Source organism: Tripterygium wilfordii, chromosome 9 (genome assembly GCF_013401445.1).
Source record: "Tripterygium wilfordii isolate XIE 37 chromosome 9, ASM1340144v1, whole genome shotgun sequence".
NCBI lineage: Eukaryota > Viridiplantae > Streptophyta > Magnoliopsida > Celastrales > Celastraceae > Tripterygium > Tripterygium wilfordii.
Genome location: NC_052240.1, coordinates 10,509,344 through 10,526,833, shown reverse-complemented (window position 1 = coordinate 10,526,833; position 17,490 = coordinate 10,509,344). Strand labels below are relative to the sequence as shown.

The following is a 17,490-nucleotide window of genomic DNA, read 5'->3' as shown; positions in this document are numbered from 1 at the left end:
CAACCTTTGTTATATCAAAAAGTGCATACTTTGTGATTTTGTTCGTTGTTTCGTAGGTTTTCGATGTCTTTTGGCTTCAAAACTAGCATTTTTTTTTAAATATCAAAGAAATTTTGGATTTGTAGAAATTAAGGTTGTTTTTGGTATCACTTCCAAAAATTTTAAAAACAAAAACATAAAACATAAAATGAAAACATAAAATTGAAACTTGTTTGGTTGAACACTTAAAACTGAAAACAAAAATTGAAAACAAAAGCTGAAGGAAAAAATTACAGCCTTTGCCGTCTTTCACCATTGAAAACATTAGCAGAAAGAAAAAAATATAAGAAATAAAACAATAACCCAAAGTATATTTGATCATTGTCTTCATATCTCTATGCAATTTGCAATCTGAAATCTTAAACAAAGTGTAATCTATAATAAATGTAACTAGTTTTGTTTCCAAAACTTTTAAAAACCTTTTTTTTCTTGTTTTCAAAAATTTTGAAAACCTGTTTTTGGTTTTCATAAAAACCAAAACAGAAAATACAACCAAACAATATTTTTTGTTTTTATTTTCTATTTTTTGAAAACTAAAACAAGAAACAAGAAACGAAAGTGATACCAAACAGATCTTAAGTTTACATTATAGACGGAATGGTTGTTGTCTTTGGTGTTGTCCTCATATGACATCTTTATCTCTTGACTCATTCGTAGACGTGTTGCGAGCACCTGATGAATACCCGCCACACGGGATGAGGGCCCAAGTCTAGCATTATAAGTTTGGGTCTAACTCTCCATTGAAAACCCAGTTTGACAATAGGAGGTTTATCCTCCCTTATAATCTAGGCTCCAAATCCACCATCTTCCGATGTGGGATTCTCATCAATCCTCCCCCCTTGGAGCATGCACGACCTCGTGCATTGCCCTGACTGTACCATTTCGGCATACTGCCCACTTACCGCCCCAAGCCTTGCCAGTCAGGGTCACATAGCCTTACCAAGTCTAGTGGATCTAGGGCTTTCCCATTTACTTTTAACGGCCTTTTTTCTTTCTCTTTTTTTTAAGGGTCCTTTTCTCTTTTCCAACCCGCCCACAATGGACACGGCCCACTGTCCGCTAACCCAACTCCACAAAGGAATGGGCTCTGGGGCAGGCCTGCCTACGATAGTGCCAGTCCATGGGCCTGCACACAAACGCGTGCACTCTCAATGAAACACCAATAATGAATACCAGCCACACGGGATGGGGCCCAAGTCTAGCAATATAAGTTTGGGCCTAACTCTCTATTGAAAACCCAGGTTGACAATAGGAAGTTTGTTCTCCCTTATAAGTTAGGCTCCAAATCTACCATCTTTCGATGTGAGATTCTCATTAGCACCTCAAGGGATAACTGACAAGTCATTTTATTTGTGGCAAAGTTGTATTTTGATGTCCTTCTAACTTAAAGGTATACCTTATCAATTATCCTTGCCACAAATGAGATTGTCGCATATTTTCATTTAGGGGTGTAAAAAATCAAACCAAACCAAACCGTAAACCAAATCGAAAATAATCATTTGGTTTGGTTTCTCGGTTTACGGTCCTATTTTGGGTTAGAAAATTCAGGTTATTCGGTTTTCGGTTTACGGTCCGGTCTTAAAAATTTTAATTCGGTCTCAAACCGAAAACCGAATAGTATTTTAGGTTTAATTATACTTTTATAATTTTATATAAGTAATGTGTATATATATATATATATATTTTATTTTTTTTTAGGTTTAATTATACTTATATATATATATAAGTAATATAATTACATATATATATATATATGTAATTAAGAAATTCAGAATTACAATTACATACATACATATATATATAATTCCGAAATTCATAATTGCACACTTGTCCGGTTTAAACCGAAAAACCGAAACCCAAACCAAGTTTTTCGGTTTGGTTTAAAACGGGTTATACAAGTTAATCGATTTGGTCCGGTTTACAAAAAGAACAACCTAAAAATGTTCGGTTTGGTGGTTTCCGGTTCTAAACCGAATCGAAAAACCGAACAATTTCATTCCTTTAGATCGCACATCGACTGTTATCGTTTGGAATTCTAGGGTTTGATCCACCATAGACTTGTTGTCCATCATTTAATAGAGGAAGAAGCGGCTAGCGGCTAGCGGCATACTTCTTTGCTCCACCTTCTTTAGTATCATATTTTAATTGTACAGTCTTTCAGATTTTATTAGCAGTTTTATAGGTATTATTGAAATAATCATAGAAATGATCCGCTAGGCAATAAAGCAAATATTGACAACAATTGCACTCTTCTAGTTGGCACACTTAAAGCAGAACAACTTGCTGAGGTCGTCAACAATCTCACTGGCTTTGTCTTGTGCAAGTTCAATATAAGAAACTTTTTGAAATTGTTGGAGCATACAATAATATAAAAATTGCAAACAAATTACAAATAAGTACAACCGCACGATACTAAGGCACGAGCATCTTGCTTTCTTAAAGGAAATTTGAGTCATCTACAGTTCTTTATCTCTTGAATTAGTGTAACAAAAGTCTCTTTACTAAACTCTTATGAGATACAAGAGCTCAGCTTGGCGGGCGTAACACTCAACACAAATCCATTGATTTACTTGATGGGTCCATTGTTCAAACCAAAAATGAATTTCTCTCACTCTCCCCACTTCCTTGCGTTTGTGGGTTAAATCCACATCCAAACACATTATAAGAGCAATCACAATGGTTGCTATTTGATGGCCCAATAGTTGTATTTCTCCTTTATATTGGGCAATTAAAAAAAATGGGCTACAATAACAATAGTTTGGCATGCCTGCTAGTTTGGTACTCTATTTCAACTGGGACCCACCCCAACTACCAAACTCTCGCGTATAGGTATGAATTGATTGGCACTTTATTCCTACCCATTGGTTGCCAGTCTCTACCTATTGATTTCCGTATTTTTTTCTTCACTTCGTTCCAACCCATTTTCACTTCAGAATGGTTGTGGCTACATCTTATGCCAACTATGCTAGTTCACTTCAAATTATCACATATTATAGTTTCAATTTTTAGTATATTATTGTTTTAAACAAACAATATATCATTGGGATCGATCAAAATACAAATATATTTTTTTCAAATTTTTAAAAAAATATTTTGATGCTTAAAATTTAGGACCCTACTTTCATAAGAGAATTGTTACATATATATATATAAAAGAATTATGTATCGTTGAATATAAAAACAAAAAATATTTCACACTTTTCATATTGCATTTGATTTTTGTTTCGAAAAAAAAATATATGGTTGGGTTTGTAACATAAATATATTTTTTCTAGATTTTTGAAAAAAATTTTGAATTTTAAAAGTTAATCCTAAAAGTTTGGGCCTCAGTTTAAGACCTCATCAGAGAATTCATATATGTATATATACTAGTGGTGAACCTGAGCGTTGCGTCAACTTGATTTATTTGTATAATTTTGAAGTAATTGTTCATTAAAAGCTTTATAGTATTTGTTTACATAGAAATTGAGAATCCAATGTGTGAGAATTGAAATTCCAATACTTATCAATACTTAACGTATTTGAAATTCTGGATAAGATATCAAATAACACCAATTAAGTGTATTTAGAAATCAATTTATTCATTCAGAAAGATTAGTTTACAAAGAAATTATAAACTATAATTACAAATCCAAATCCCAATCCCAGACTTTATAGGTCTTGTATCACCAAACATTTGACAAATCTTGAATGTGAGTGATCCATCACTGCGTGTGATGTGGCATCATCCAGTAGCGCAAACATAGATGTGAAGATATCCTAGCACCAAGCATCCTGAAACTATAGACACAAAGGTTCATTCAAATCCAATATTGGCTAAGCAGATAAAACTGTGAAAAACCAAGGAGAAAGCCTTATAAAGAAAACAAAATGTGTAGATTATGAGATCATATTGAAAGAAGAATAATGCCCTAAAACATTATACAAAAAAATAGTCTTACCTGTTTCATAAATGCACAGGTTAACAATCCAAACCAGCAACATCAAAACTTACAAACAAAATGGGCAAAGAAGACGAAGCTAATGGCAGCAATAATAGAGGGAAAGCAAGGCCAAAAATTTGGAAATCTCACTTCAAACCTGTTTAGTCTACACCTTATTTTAAATATGTCTACTTTAATATTCGGATCAGCCAACTTACTAAAAATAGCGTTATTGTTTATCTAACGGACAACATAAGAAAGGAAGATGCCCAGATCCTAATTTAAGAAACGAATGACGATATCAGTCCTGCATTCATAAGGATTGTTGCTTGTGGCGATTAACTAATAGGAAAGGGGAATGAACTAAACAACAAAACATAATGCATATGCAGTTGAAGCATTATTGTAAAGGCAAATAATATTCTTAAATTAAGAAATCAAGGAATCACCATTATCCAGTAATTCTGACTCTGCAATGATGTCAAAGACGCCTTAATTCTTGAGATCCCTACATCGTAAAATGAGGGTATTTATCCTGCATTCATAAGAATTGCTTCTTGTTAGGACTAACTAATAGAAAAGGGGAATGAATTAAACAACAAAAACAAAACAGTTCAAGCATATTTTTAAAAGCAAATAATATTCTTGAATTATAAAATGAAAGAATAACCATTAACCAATAAGTACAAGCTTCTTGACCTGACATTGCAAAACATCTGTGATGATGTCAAAGGTACCTTAATTCATGAGACCCACGAATACCAAAAATATTTTATGGGGAATTTTTTTTTTTTGAGGCCTTGAAAGGTTCCCACTCTTTCCTGCCACATAACCACATTATAGCAATAAAAGAAAAATAAAGCAAATGGAAGATGTCTCTACTGAATAGCACTCAATTTATTGTTTCCAAAATCATTTTTCTAAGCAGGAAAGGTTATATGAATATCAGTATCAGGGGAAAAAGTTGACATCCTGATAATTGGAAAAAATAATATTAACTTGCAGGAAACCGATACCAAAATAGGTAGAGTTGCTGGACAATCTGGAGGCTCTTACTTGGACTACAAAACTCGGGCAAAAAAAAAACCTATTTCATATAAAATGAAAAGAAAAATGATCAACAGCAAGTTGATATTTAAACCTATTGTCCACCAACAAATGGTGACATGACTATGGTAGTTACCTGTGCAATGCAAAAGTCTTTGACTCTAGAGGATTTCCAATTGCCACTTTATCTATATGTCCTTGGCTGATTACCTAAGAAACTAAATTGTCCCTTGTAATAGCTCAAATGCACAACAACCTTGGTGATGACACATGCCATGGCATTTGTGTTTTCATAAAATTTGTTTCGCTGACAGGCCACCCAAATATTCTGCTCTTTCCATATATTTCTAGAACTATTAAAAACATTGATCATGATGACTATAGTGGTAGATCATGATTATAGTGGTAGAGATCTCAGCGGTTGTAGATTTTTTACCACTGGAATCACCAATAATAAAAGCATTCCTACCAGTCCGCTCCATCACTTTTGAAGCAAAAAATTGCCTTTCACACCAATATAAACATAAAGTGCTGAATATCCATAAAACAAATGGAGAAGTAACGGGTCAGAAGGGTCCCAATTCTTTTTTCTTTCACCAGGTACGAATAACAGCAACATGCTTATATATAGAAAACACTGCACTTGTTCTTACTCCCTTAATGCGCAATAAAAGTTGTATATAAGCAAAAGATTAGATTTTGTTATCTTTTATATATATGTAACTTTATACTATATCTTACATATATATAATATTTTGTATATGTTCATAGCATTAAGTATATCTTCTGACTTTCCAGCGCCAAAGTCAGAGGATTAAGCATACAAATTCATCAGCTTTCCCGACCTTAAGTCGGTTAGGGGCCATGCAAGTTTTACAAAAACAGGGGAGCAGTAGAATCATTAAAAAGCAACAAACAAACTATTGAAAAATCTAGGCTCAGAGTGTTTAATATAAAGGCTATTTGCATGGGCAGAAACTATAAGCAGCAACGGAGGGCATCACAAACTATGTCATAAAGGGTTAATTTTGCTACCAGATGAAAAATGGCTTACAAGCTCAGAAAAGCCAACAATAATGCCAATGATAATAATATAATTATTATTGGCTTTTATAGATTCCTGTATACCCCCTATTACCTCAAGAAAGCCAAATACTTTGTTTGCATATTTGCAGCTAGATTTTTCACAGCTTCCTTCAAATCCAACAGGTCATTGCAAAGCTTTCTGATTCCCTGCATGAACCAAAGTACAAATTTTTTTATTGTCCATCAATATGAACCAAGTACAAATTAATAAAATAATAGTTCTTATACATTGTAATTGAAAACTTCCAAAGCGATAGTTAACATGAAGATTAAACTTACAGATATTGGAACGCTTACACTACCTGTGTTGTACCTGCCACCTGGCCAACGCATCTTTGAATTTATTGACGGCTGGGTTCTCAAGTAGTCTATTTATATTCAAATAATGAATTCTTTGTGTTCTGTACTGAAAACAATAGACTATATGATATAAATTTGTTCTCAGCCACGGTGATACCTGTAGGTACAATGAGAATTGAGCACTATTTGTTTTCAGAAATTTCGTTGTGAAGGCTAGTCCTTTTGCAGCTCCTAAAGCTATCTTCACTCTTGTTAAGTATGGTTATGACACTGAGCATTCTGCACAACCCAGAATAAAAATGTCAGCATATGTAAACAAAATTTAAGCGTCAATAGCATTATAACACCCTCTAAACAATTGATTTCCTAAGCTCCCTTGTGGCATGTATTCATAGACCAAGAGCCTATGCTCGTTTTCACAACAATACCCAATTAGGAAATCAACGTAAACAACAATTGAATTTCCATAACCCCTGGGATTCCCAAGTCAAATATAGTGAATGGTTGCTTTCATTTAAAAGGCGTGTTTGTAGCCTGTACTTACCAAAAAATGCGCTGAATCCTGAAAAAGAGGAACGTGATAAGAGAGAAGTCACGCAACTTTTTTTGAGATAAACGTGTTTGAAGTCTTACCAACTAAACAGGGAAGAGCCTTGAAGAAAGGAAGCGGCAGTTCAAACCGTCGCGAAACCTCAATCCGTCTTCTTTGAACCGCGGTGAAGTAAAAAATCTTAACATTCATCCGTCAATAAGAACAAAGACCCATGCAAACTAAACTGAATAGCTAAAACCCAATTGCGTGCACCGCCAAAGAAGCTGGATAAACAGAATACAGAACATGTGCTCTATGAAAAATAATGAATATTGAACCACGCTAGTCACCTCTATGAAGTCCTTCTCTTTTATTCGCGAGTAGCTGGATGAAAAATTGACCCACGGTATACCCCAACATATGAACTACCCCAACAACACGGTCATAACTGAAAGAAAGGGTGAAAGGTGCGAACAGAAACAGACAGAGAGGTGAAACCAAAGCCCACATCATCAGATAAGATCGCAGTAAGAAGAGGTTTTGAGGATACCTGTTATTGAATAGGTACCATCGCGGCGCAACGAAATCACAGATTTTTCCTGAGCTTTTTTGGCATTGCCGCCTCTGCCTGCCAGATAGCCAGCATATCCCCATCCGATTCCCAATCTCAGAACTACCATCCACACCCTGACATGAAACTCAATCGCCCACAAAAATATTTTGAGACTGGATCTGAATAAAGAGCATCTGATACATGAATCCGGCTCAGCAAAACTCGATTGCCTATGCCATTTCAGTCATTCTATTGTCCTTCACACCCAGAACCGCTCGAAGTTTTTTTGAGAACCACCCTGGAAAGCATGCAAATTCCTAGGATAGCTGTGAATAACTACCGTGAATAAGGGACAGACAGCAGTGAACACCCGCAGAAGCCAAAATAGGTTTTAAAAATGTATCGCCGGGATTCTTGGATGATGATAAATTTATGTACACTATTGTGGTTGCTCTAACAACCCACGGAAGTGTTCATTCATATTAAGTGAGGTGCATTTGTTTTTCTCCTATTCAATGTGCAACTTTAGATCTCCCACTAAATTTGAGAAAACACGCTTAACAAGCTAATTGAGACAACAAATCATTTAATAAATTAATCATATCAACAAATACATAATTTTCTACATTAATTTAAAATACACCAACAAAAAAGAACGAAAGTGAATACATCAATCAGGCCATGAGCATGAGTTCATGCAATGGATGAAGCATACATCCCAGATGCAATAGTGGAAACAATGCAGTCCGGATTGAAGCACATTGCTTGTCAAGAAAACATGCTAAAATATTCGTGATTAATCAGCTAGCAAGAAAGGCATTTTAGGCAACCTTTATCAATAGTATAAACTCAAATTCAAGCAGCCTAAGATTCACAGACAGTTTTTGGCAACATTTTGAGCAACCCTTTCTCAATTGAATGAAGAACAATGAGGAAACATAAGATGGAGGTCAAGATTGAATCATAAAATGAATGCACACATACATCACAGAAATGCAAGACCAAGAACAAAGTAGTCCTATATCAGCACATTTCTCTTCAAGCTAATCATGCTAAAATATTCATAGACTCATGTAGGCGACCCCAAACTTTTGGGATAAAGGCTCGGTGGATGATGATGAATAGAGACTTTTGGAAGCCAGGGGCATTAGCACAAACAATATAAAAAGAAATTGAAACATCAGCAGTCACAATTTACTAGCAGTCTTTGCATTCAGCAATTTTATATCATTAGGATTGCTGATGAACAATGTTTTATAAATGCTAGTCTAACAAACAATGTCTATCCAAAAACAAATTCCCAGTGCACAAGGCTTAGGTCAATGCAAGGCCAGGGGCCAAATGCACTGAACATAGAGCCAAATTGCCCAGTCATCTTTTCTGTGAGATATCATAGATGTTCAGCAAATTAGCAGTTTAAGGTTAAAATACCCAACTCCTTAAGCCTTCACTTCCACTGGCTTTGGTCCATGTTCTGGAAGCAACAACCCCAATCCTTCCTTCCTATCAGCATCCCAATATGGTTTATAGTTGTTCTGATACAAAGGATTGGAGCTTAGCACTCGCGGCTCAGAGGTCCCATTAATCTCCAAAACTTCAGGCAGGCCATTGATGCACCCCTTTGACATACCAACATCAATTCTAATTGCCCTATTACTACAAGCATGACTGATCCCGAACTCCTGAATGGTGTGACCCATGATCATCCTCTTAGCACCAGGGATGGTAGCCAGAACTTCTTCAAGTGCAATACAATCACATCTTCTCGCAGAGTCATCAGAGAACTTCCGCAACCAAACCACTGCATCCCACCCTTTGCAATATTTCGGTGCCGATTTCCCCATCAACCCATTTAGCCAATTCCTCACCTCCTCATTGATCTTCTCCAATCCGTATTTGACATGACCATCCAAGAGCCCTCCATGTACGAAAACAGAATCCCCAACAACTACAACAGTCAAATTCTTCGACAAAAACCGCCTCGCAATAGGCCCATCTGGCCTCAGTGCAGCACTCCTTGCCCGGAAACCAGGCCAATACTCTTCTTCTTTTACATTGCGGATAACCGAAGGAATCCCTCGAAATACATCCTTCTGCTTCTCCAAACCATTGCATAAACCCTTAATTTTGTTTCCCGCAAGAAACCAAAACCCCCAATCCCTAAATTCCTCGACCCCCTCCTTCGTCACATACCTAAAGTCACCCTCCACATTCATGATCTCATGGTTCCCGTTCAGGGTTATCAAATACCCACCATTCCTCTCAGCCTCCCGCTTCAATTTCTCGAGGAAATAAAGGATCTTGAGCTCCTCGCCGCCACGATCGAACACGTCGCCGACCTGGACCACTCCTGCTGATCCACCGGTCCATCGATCGGACCTGTCAATCAATCCGGCCAGGCGAAATGCCTGTTTGGACTTCTCCAAATCGCCGTGAAGATCACCGATAGCGATCAGACGGTCCGGGGCTGGGTAATGGGTCCGCAACGTTGAAGATGCAGGCAGAGGATCAGAGGGAGAGCCAGCATAAGAATTGGAATTCGGGTTAGAAGGGGGCAAGAAGATGCCACTAACAGAGAAATCGACGAATGTGTCAACGAAGGAGGCGACGAGGTCTGGTATCTTCTTGCATATCGGATGAGGATCTTCCATCCTTTCCAGGAATTATGGAAAAGATTAACAAGTTATTTGTCTTTTTATTCTATTTCTCTTTTTGCTCCCTGCAGGAATTGTGCTCCTCAAAATCAAATTAATTAATTAATTTGCTTAATTAAAATGATTTTTTAGGCGGCGTTCCTATTTGTGCCACTATCTTTACTTTTCTCATCCCCTTATCACACATAACAGTCTTTCATATCTGTTGTATTGTCCTTTCATGTCTAGTGTATGCATTATTTTTAGGTTGGGTTATGCTATTCACACTTGCAATTAGGAATGCTATTTTAGGTGGAATGCTATTTTAGGTTTCTAGTGTGTCATGTCTGTTGTGTTGTCCTTTCATGTCTAGTGTATACATTGCTTTTAGGTTTCCAATGTGTGTATACGTTGGTACTTTAATTCTCAACTATTTTTAATAATATAAATTAAATGCTGATATTATTGAAACTATTTAAATTTTCTTAATTGCTTTAAAATTTCTTCTTTTTTAAGGCAATAATGGTACTACGCAAATGGGTCATCCTTCTTTGAATACTTTTGTAATTCCGGGTGGATTTTCTAATTCAAAATATTTATCCCCAGTTCACTCGATTATCCCAAAATAATTAGATTGAATTGTAATATTTGTGATAGAGAAACATTTATACCTCATGAAAAATCATATAATATGATTAGATTCTTCTAAAATTATTACCCAAAAACAAAATAATTAAATAATTTGACACAGCTCAACTCAATAACTCATTTTTCAAACGTCTATAGCTAGATAAACAAAATTTCTTTCAATTTTTCCTTTAATTAAGCTATTGTTCCCTTTAATTAAGCTTACATTACAGGAAGGTTTGCACCAGATGTGTGTGTAAAACAATTCTTAAAATTTTTTGTTGTAAAAAGGAAAACTAACGTTGTGGTTTCGTAATACTGACGAGATAGACATGTGTTTCAAGGAAATTTATAAGGTGATTAATGAGATGAGAGTGCGACTCGAGCTTGATTCAAAATTTGTATGGTGAGGGAGTTTGTTGAATGTGGGTGAGGGACGAAATACTCGCTTTCGGGAAAAAAATCTTATCGGGAGAGGCGTTTCAACATGTTGGCTGAGGTAGAGGTGAAGTTGAGACGATTAGGGAATCAAAGTCGAAGTGCTACTGTGTAAAAAATAACTACTGTGTAAAATTAAATATTATTTACCGACTATATAGACAAGAAAATATTTAATTACATTGATTGATGATAAACGGGGAAAAACTGTAAAAATTAACATAATGATATTTGAGAAAAATCAGAATCATAAAATGCAATAAAATAATTAAAATAAAAGCCCTAAATTTTGAAAATCATAATCTTGTGTGTATTTCGTTTCTTTTTTTATTTTTTTTATTTTTAATGTCGAAAAAGACTAATAATTGGTGCATGGCCCATGCCAAAAAAGGACGTCACATAGACTCGTATAATATTAATATGGAGTAGATAGCAGGGAAAGACAGAGACAATAATATTGCCAAAAGTACAATAAAGTATAATAATTTGACAAATTTCTGAAATTGACTTTTATTATAATTTGACACGTACGTATGAAAATAACGCATGCTTCTTTGATTTTTTAAAAAGTGAGAGATGAATGACAATTGATTGAGAGAGTTTATAAAGTAAAAAATGGAGTGTGAATAGCATAAATCTTTTTTAGGTAAGGCCCAACCCAGGTTGCCAAAATCAATAAATCAATAATACTATGTAATAATATATATTATCCATCTATCCACTATCTATCTACTACTCCTCTAAAGTGCATGCTATTGGGGCTTTTTTGTGGAGTCCTACTGCTTTTCTCTACTCTCGCGATTGGGTTCTTCTACGTCAAGTCGTCAACTACTGTTAGTCTTTATTGTGGATTTTTGGCCGTCCGATCTTAGATGGCACTTCCCTATCGTGCGGTTATGTGGCATTTGCTCCGTCATGAACGATAAAACCATCGTTCTTATCTTCGTCGTGTACGGCAATTCATTCCCGCCGCTACAGACGACTTTCATACGTACGACAAAGAATTTTTTGGTGCATGCATCTCTTTGTGATTTGATCTCTCTCCTTCGGTGCGTGAATCTATAACTGCAGCGGCTATTGGGGCTTTTTTGTGGCGAGTCCTACTACTTTTCTCTACTCTCGCGATTGCGTTCTTCTACGTTAAGTCGTCAACTACTGTTAGTCTTTATTGTGGATTTTCGGCCGTCTGATCTTAGATGGCACTTCCCTATCGTGCGGTTATGTGGCATTTGCTCCGTCATGAACGACAAAACCATCGTTCTTATCTTCGTCGTGTACGAGACAATTCATTCCCGCCGCTACAGACGACTTTCATACGTACGACAAAGAATTTTTTGGTGCATGCATCTCTTTGTGATTTGATCTCTCTCCTTCGGTGCGTGAATCTATAACTGCAGCGGCTATTGGGGCTTTTTTGTGGCGAGTCCTACTACTTTTCTCTACTCTCGCTATTGGGTTCTTCTACGTTAAGTCGTCAACTACTATTAGTCTTTATTGTGGATTTTCGGCCGTCTGATCTTAGATGGCACTTCCCTATCGTGCGGTTATGTGGCATTTGCTCCGTCATGAACGACAAAACCATCGTTCTTATCTTCGTCGTGTACTAGACAATTCATTCCCGCCGCTGCAGACGACTTTCATACGTACGACAAAGAATTTTTCGGTGCATGCATCTCTTTGTGATTTGATCTCTCTCCTTCAATGTGTGAATCTATAACTGCAGCGTTCAATCGACCTCCATCATTCCAGGTATTTCCGCTGTGTTTATTTCCTGAGATCTCTCAACTATCTATCTTGCATCACTGTTTATCGCACGGGTTATTGGGGTTTTCACCTATTGAATTTGTTGTTGTCCATTAGGGATGGCAATTCTGTCGCACAATTTCTCCTCTTCGATCCGAACTGCAATTGTTCCATCATTGGTGATACTGGTATTCCTATATCCACTTGAATTGTGCTGTTTTCCTGTTCTGTTTTCTGGGTCTCTCTCTCGCCACAATCTGATTTTTCTAACCTTTTTCTCACAATCTTCCTCTCCCGAACCATGATTCTTGAGAAAGGGTCTGCACAATCAAACCTAGATTGCTTGCTTCATTTTTAAACCCAACTCGCAAAGTCTAAGTTTTACCAAACGTTTGTTCTGTTTGCCTTGGATTTTGTTTCAATTCACCAATTTTACTCTGTTTGTTTTACTTCTTTTTTCTGTAGAGCAAGAGAGACGAAGTTGAGTATTTCACCTTTGCCGATTTTTGGAGCTTCTATGATGGAGTGCTTGTGGTGCTGGAGTTCCAATTTTTGTGAACAACAACGAGACCGTAATATAAATCGTTATGTCCCCTATCTCTCTGCAATCCAAATCTATACAAGCACTCCTTCAAGAAACGGTTTCGAGTACTGTCTAAATCTTGGGGTTTGCCCTTGAAACTGTGTAGTTATTAGCTGCAAATGGGTCATTTTAATGTGATTGAAAATGGAGTCTTTGTTTGGAAGAAAGAAGTGCCTAATGATATTTGTTCATGTCTGTTTGTAGTATGGATTACCAGCTCCGCTGGCACTATTAAGGGCAGAGAATAATCTTCCTCCATGGTGTTCTGGTATGAAAGAGGTAACACACAGTAATTGATCGCACCTCCTATATATATTTGCTTTGAAATTATTAGTTCTATTGTCGAAGTTCTAAAATGGCGTCAAGTAGTTTAGGGTGCTATAAGTTGGGTGACATTTAGGTTGCTAATGAGTGTTGTGGCTTTCTCATCCGAGGTGGCGTGAGGTCTTCTCAGCTGAGCTTCATCTCTGGTGAGTGCTTACTGTTACGATTTTCTTTAAAGCTCTTGCCTCATTCTCTAAACTTGACAATAGATACTTTGTGCATATGGTGTTATGATTTTCTTTAATATTATTGACTCATTCTCTAAACTGGACAATAGATACTTTGTGCATATGGTAAAGGTGTGTTTCCATCACATGTTCTTTCATCTCTGGATTGTATTAGCGATTCAGTATTTGTTTATATTTGGATTTGTCCAACTCTATACGATTGAGCAACAAGACATCTTTCTACATCAAGGTTAACATGTGGAAAAAAAATCCCCGCAGCGGAGCGCGAGCTACACACTAGTCTAATATCTAAAATTGGAAGATTTTAGGCCTTCCTGTGGCGACTTCTGCACAATTTTCCTACTCGCGTCTATATCCTTCATTTGGGATGAAGGAGGGTCGTTGGATTTGTTGGTAGATTATCATCGTGCGGTTGTTTTAGGCGCTGCCGTTATGTTGTCGTTAGCGTTGTGTATACTCCTTTGTCGTTTGCTGTGTTAACTTCGTTTTCCATTTGTCTTCTTGCAAAGACAATTCAACCAGTTGTTGCTTTACCCTCTTCAAGATATTTCTAGAACCTGAGCTGGCAACTATAGTTCATGCACCTGCTGGTTGCTGATGCCAGGGTTGCTCACCTCATCAGTTTCGTCGTCTTCCTTCATAAGCTTACTAACATCCACGGTTTTCGTTGTCTTTGTCCTATCATCAGGTTTGTAGTGAACTTCCTAATTTGATTTTCTATGTATGTTACGGGTGATTGGCGGATTTGGCTATTGTTTTCTCTTATTGATTGCGGTCATTCATATACACTTGAACTTCTGAAGTGTTCATGGTTTCTCTCTTTTGTTCAACTGCTGAATTCTCCTTCACCTTTTTCATAGTAGCTTTCATTTTGTTTTTAATTGTTGGGTCTCCTGTGCGTTCGTGCGTGTTGTTTTGTGTTGGTTGGAACTTGGGTTGTAGTTATTTGTTTGTGTTTGTCATTCTTGGAATGATAGGTTTTCAGCTTTTCATCCTGCTATTGTTGAAGATTTCCCTCTGTAGTTTCCATTTTGATTTTAATTTTTGTTTCAGTTCCAACTTCGGTTAACTGTGTAGATCTCTTTTTTTCTTAGCTTAATTGCATCTTTCAGGACTATTGTGCCTTGATTGGGAATTTTTTTGGCCGTTGGATCATTTGCTTATTCTCTTATTTTTGACCCTCTTTATTTTATTCTTCTTTGTTCAGGTTTTTACCAATTTTGTGTTGCTTCCTTTGCCGTCATTGTTCCTGTACTGCCACTTCATCCTCAGGTATATTTTGGAAGGTTAGTTTTGTCTGATTCTTGCAGTCAATTATTCTGAGAAAACCCACCACACCATATTAAAGTCAAGAAAATCCTTGCATACACACTTTTGGAATAGCTAATGGCTCGATGTTCTGTGCCTTGAATGAACCCTTGGGCTGACGGCATTTTCCTTTTATTATGATTGCCATTTGTAGGTGTTTCCAATCTTTATAATTTACATGTGTCCCTTAGATAACCTTTTCATGTTTAAACTTTGTATGTACATACAACGATTATTATTTCCTACAAATGCTTGCAATGATCATCAAGGAATAAATGATGCTGCTTATGATGTAGGTTAGTTAATTTTTATTTTGATCTTTAATTTTGTTCCGATTGGGTGGAACATACTAAGGTGGATGTAGGTCAGTTACTTATGTTTGTAATTAGGTGGTTTCTATAGGTCAATTATGAACTTCTCTGCTTCTGTGATTGTTTCGCATCTTTTCGGAAAGTTCTTTTCGGGTGTTTCGCATTTTATGAGTAAGTTTTTTTTTGTTTTTTTTTTTTTTTTTTGAAAAGGTCAAAAGACCCAATATATATTTCAGAACTCGCCACGTGAGTAAAAGAAATGGAGACCATCAAAGGTACTCGGGCCACCATAATGATGGAATACAACCAAAATAAGAAAGTTGGACAAGACATATAATAATAAGACATAAATCAGCTTATAAGACACCTTATACTAATTCTCCTCCTAGGCCTTGCATATCTCTTTCCCAAGCTAGCTTCTCTGCATAAACAATATTCACAACCGAGCTAGGAACTTCCTCAATCCAGACCTGCATGTCTTGGACAAGGAGCGCATGTTTGGCCATGGAATGAGCAGCCGAATTTGCTGTACGTCGCACAAAGACAACCTTCCAACTCCTGAAATAGCTTAGCAATCTCTTGATTTCCTCTATCACTTTACTCCATACCGCACGGTTTGGAACACTCCCATTAATTGCATTAACAATGACAGCAGAATCACCTTCAAATATCAACTCAGTAAAGCCCAACTCTGAAGACAATTTCACTGCTTGTAAACAAGCCAAAGCTTCAGCCAAGGTCGAGTCTAGTATAGTAGATCTCACCAATGCACAACTGGCCAATATGATCCTCATGCTAAATATTGTATCTTTCAATTCCCTTTATTAATGTTTGTATTTTGCTCTTTAGGCATATGTATAACAACTATAGAGCAGTTGACTAAAACTGGCTCAATGATTGGAAATGGTAGTAACTTTTTTCCTCTCTTTTATGCAACCCTCTCTCCCGGCCTCCTCTTCATACAGTTGTTTTTTTTAAAAATTATTGAAGTATATTGTGATGAATTTGTGTTAATACTGCTGAAAGTCAAAATAGGTCCTGAAAACCAGTGGTATCAATAATTTTTGTTCTATCACAGTCTTGTTCTCAACTCTATAATTTTTGTGGACTTCTTTGTAGGTTTCAAAAATTGCCGCCTAACTATTCTCCCATTGGGCCAAGTGTTAAAGTGAAGGTTGTGGTGTGTCAATATTTTGGAATCATGTATTGCGTGAGCGATTGAGGTTCCCTCTTTTCTACTTTCTTTTCCAATTTTCTTCTTCCTTCAAGCAGATTTAGAAATGTGTATGCATTAGAATTATACAATTTTTATTGATTTTCACACTTCTTCAATACAGGATAATTTATTGTGGAGATTACAAGATAATATTTTTCACATGATATATTTAATTGCATGATTTTTATAATTTATTTGGGTGATATTGTGGGATCTGCAAGCAAGTGGAATATTTTCTTTATGCATGTTGATATTAAATCAATATAGCAAAGAATTTCAAACCCGCTGAGAGCAGGGTCCCTGATGATTTTGGATTCCACGACGTGGTGATTGAGGGTTTGGTGCACTTGGTGCAGCTGTGTGATCTGGACCCAAGAGAGAGATGAACATCTAATGAACTATACATGGCAAAAAGCAAGCAGGATGTTTTATCATGTTTTTTTTGTCAATTTTCAAAGGACTGTTGTCTATATTTTCTGAAACAATATTGATGTGTGTTTTTTGCTCTGTGACTTGATTAGTCTATGCCAGCATGTATATATGTGCCAGTAAAAATTCTTCTTTGCTTCTTTATCTTCTGTTGTATTTGTACTTCTTCAAACAATGCTTCTAATGCATCAAATGTTCATCTTCAACTTT

The 17,490-nt window shown here is 36.5% G+C and overlaps 2 protein-coding genes across 12 annotated transcripts; one reads left to right on the top strand and one right to left on the bottom strand.

Moving 5' to 3' along the window:
- Positions 1–8,627: 8,627 nt before the first annotated feature.
- LOC120006142 (shewanella-like protein phosphatase 2) lies at positions 8,628–10,165 on the bottom strand. Its single transcript, XM_038856059.1, has one exon. It carries the CDS (start codon positions 10,129–10,131, stop codon positions 8,920–8,922), a length of 1,212 nt encoding a protein of 403 aa, XP_038711987.1. The 5' UTR covers positions 10,132–10,165; the 3' UTR covers positions 8,628–8,919.
- A 2,541-nt stretch (positions 10,166–12,706) lies between these two features.
- On the top strand, positions 12,707–17,045 carry LOC120005322. Of its 11 annotated transcripts, XR_005469793.1 has the most exons (7): positions 12,707–12,927; positions 13,039–13,109; positions 13,387–13,569; positions 13,709–13,974; positions 14,526–14,704; positions 15,224–15,302; positions 16,755–17,045. XR_005469793.1 is itself a non-coding variant. In XM_038854904.1 (3 exons), the coding sequence occupies exons 1-3, from the start codon at positions 14,614–14,616 to the stop codon at positions 16,855–16,857; spliced, it is 273 nt and encodes a 90-aa protein (XP_038710832.1). In that variant the 5' UTR covers positions 13,988–14,613; the 3' UTR covers positions 16,858–17,045. The 11 variants fall into 11 exon arrangements, 2 of the variants coding, with proteins under 2 accessions (XP_038710832.1, XP_038710831.1); XR_005469796.1 differs by lacking the exon at positions 13,039–13,109; XR_005469794.1 differs by lacking the exon at positions 12,707–12,927 and having other exon boundaries at positions 12,948–13,109; positions 14,561–14,704.
- Positions 17,046–17,490: the final 445 nt, after the last annotated feature.